Source organism: Alligator sinensis, unplaced genomic scaffold (assembly GCF_000455745.1).
Source record: "Alligator sinensis unplaced genomic scaffold, ASM45574v1 scaffold662_3, whole genome shotgun sequence".
In the NCBI taxonomy this organism is placed as follows: domain Eukaryota; kingdom Metazoa; phylum Chordata; order Crocodylia; family Alligatoridae; genus Alligator; species Alligator sinensis.
The window spans coordinates 111495-114285 of NW_005842908.1; the positions used below are offsets into that span (position 1 = coordinate 111495).

A 2791-nucleotide genomic window follows, 5' to 3' on the forward strand; every position below is an offset into this window, starting at 1 on the left:
GCTGAACAGTAAACTATAACCAGTTATCACATCCCTAACTGTGACGAGTCCTGTTTATGCTCTGTGTGCCTCTCTCTGGCAGGCTGTGGAGCTGCCGCCTCACAGGTGCCTGCTGTGGTGATCTGGCATCTGTGCTCATTAGCAACATGCACCTGACAGAGCTGGACTTGCGTGGCAACCTGGGGCTGGGGAACCATGGCGTGCAGAAGCTGTGTGATGGTTTGAGACACCCCAGATGCATGTTACAGAGACTGCGGTAAGGCTATGAGGAGGACCTGATGAGGGTGGGTCATGATGGCATTGCTGGCTGCCTGAGGATGGAGGCTTCTCCCCACATTTAAACCGGGCCTGATGTACACCAACTGGGCATAGCTCTTGGGCACCTGAGGCACAACACTTGTGAAGGATCCCAATGCCAACATCTAGTGTCAACTACAGAGCCCAGTGCTGTGAGATTTGAGGCTTTCTTCATGGTCTGGGACTTGGAAAGGTCTAAGAATCCCATGGTCTTCTATAGCAGTGTTTCGCAACCTGTGGGTCATGACCCAAAAGTCGGTCACAAGAATATATGAAAGGGTTGCGAATGAACTTTAAAAATGGATTCTTCTTTAAAGCAGAAAAACATGGGAAAACATGGCTTTTCCCTTGCAAGCTGACAGAGTTCCAACCTGCAAGGGGCTACTTGAGCCATCTCCCCCCCGCCCCACCCCCCCCCGCAGCAGGAGTTGGGGTTGGGAGTGGGGGGCATCAGCAGGGCAAAGGGACTGTTTTCTTAAATTATTTACTGGGTCAGGACTGGCCATCGATGTTTACAAATGGGTCCTGGTACAAAAAGCTTGAGAACCACTGTTCTATAGTCTCCATTTTAGAGGAGTTTGGGGTTCTTAGGTTCACAGCTGCTTATGCATTTTGCCCAGTTACACTTCAGTGCAAACAGCATCACTGACTCTGATGTCAGTCTGCAGTAATAGGAGGCTCTGGCTTGGAGCAATATGGACAAAGGAGTTGGGATCAAGTCTCATAGTGTCCCCTGGGGAGCAATGGGATGTGGGGGAGGGGCAGGAAGCACTAAGACAGGGGTCAGCAACCCCCGGCACGCATGCCAAGCCTGGCACCCAAGGCCATTTTGCTCGGCACACCACTGCCAGCCCAGGCTCTAAGGAACTGCTGCCAGCAACGGAGCCCAGGCTGCTCCCAGCAGGCAGCTGGGAGGCTGCAAGCCCTGCTGCAAGCAGACCAGGCTCCGTGGGCCAGCTGCAGCCAGGAGGCTGCAAACAGCTGCTTCAGGCTCCGGCATGTCGGCACTTTGGCACCTTCCAAGGTAGACATTGTGGTTTTTTGGCACTCCAGCCAAAAAACGTTGCCTACTCCTGCGCTAAGATGATAGCAGAGGGGCTGAAGGGATCACAAGGAGCTGTTCCCATGTGAAGCAATTTGGCTGGTTTGTAGCATTTCTGTGTCCTTGCTGGGATTCTTCAGCCTGTTACAGCCCCATCTGGGCTCTGCCTTGCTCCCTCCAGCTCACCCAAATGTGGCTGTGTCTCTGGGAAATGACACGGGGCTGGGACTGCCCCCCAGTGACCTCCCAGCCCTGGCAGCTGGCCTCCCCTGCCTCTTTCTGGGCAGGCCCAGAGGAAAACAGCCAAGGTTTCCCTTTCTGTGTGTCTCTTCCTCCTGCAGATTGAGGTACTGCAGTCTCACTGCTTTGAGCTGTTTGGAGCTTGCCCAGGTTCTTAGCACCAGCCAGGCCCTGCAGGAGCTGGATCTGGGACGTAACAAGCTGGGACTAAATGGCATGAAGCTGCTGTGTAAGGGCCTGATGCATGCAAGCTGCAGGCTGAAGACTCTAGTGTAAGTACCAGCTGGTTCACCTTTTGACAATGCATGTTCACACTGTCCTGTTGTGGCTTAATTACCCAAACAGTGTCCCAGCCAAGTCTGGCTTGGTAAGCACCTGCCCCAACAGCCCAGGAAAACGCGTGACCTTCCCAGGGGTGGGGAAGAAATGGTCTGCTATGGAAATCTACCTCTACCAGGAGTTTGATTGCAAATAGACTCTTCATGCATGGAGTTTTCTTCATGCCCCTGGTTTTGACCAAGCAGCACATGCAGTCATACTTGGCTGTCCCCAGGTGGCAGAGCAGAGTGAAGGGTTTTCCAGGCTTCTGTGCTTTGCCGGTATCCACATGGGGCCAAGAAGGATTTTTTTTATCCCCTTCCTGTTGCTGCAGGTTGCAGGATTTGTTTGTTTTCACCTTCCTCAGAAGCATTGGGTGTTAGCTGCAGCCCAGGGTGGGGACTGGGATTGGGCTGTGCCAATCCTCCCATTCCCGGCTAGAGGGTTTTGCCCCTCTGGTCAAGGTTGCTGCATTTGGGGCCAAGAAGGAATTTTACCCCATGGCCAGATGGGTACAGACTGTGCAGGTTTTGCACTACCTCAGGGTTCATCGGGGCTTGCCCAGAGCAAAGAACCTCCTTTGAGTGATCCAAAAATCAGTGCTATCTCCTCTTCCTGCTGCAGGTTGCGGGAGTGTAGCCTCAGGGCTGACAGCTGCCATGAGATGGCCTTGGCCCTTGGCCGTCCTTGTGCCCTGGTGGAACTGGACCTGCAGGACAATCAGCTGGGCATGGCTGGTGTGGAGGAGCTGTGCCAGGGACTGAGACAGCCTGGCTGCCAGCTGCAGACTCTGTGGTGGGTCACCCACATGTACCTAACCCCTTGCATCCTGGGAGAGCAGTGTAGGCAGCAGTACCTGCCAGCCCATGATGGGCCCTTGTCTGCACCACACAT

At 54.1% G+C, this 2791-nt stretch overlaps 1 protein-coding gene across 4 annotated transcripts in view; it reads left to right on the plus strand.

The window, feature by feature from the left end:
* LOC102370503 (NACHT, LRR and PYD domains-containing protein 12-like) overlaps positions 1-2791 on the plus strand; it is a 39614-nt gene that overhangs the window by 35355 nt on the left and 1468 nt on the right. For all 4 annotated transcript variants that reach the window (XM_006036028.3, XM_006036027.2, XM_025192265.1 and 1 more), the window contains 3 exons: positions 83-256; positions 1681-1851; positions 2522-2692. In XM_006036028.3, coding sequence (XP_006036090.1) covers positions 83-256; positions 1681-1851; positions 2522-2692 — 516 coding nt within the window. The remainder of the gene's footprint in view (positions 1-82; positions 257-1680; positions 1852-2521; positions 2693-2791) is intronic.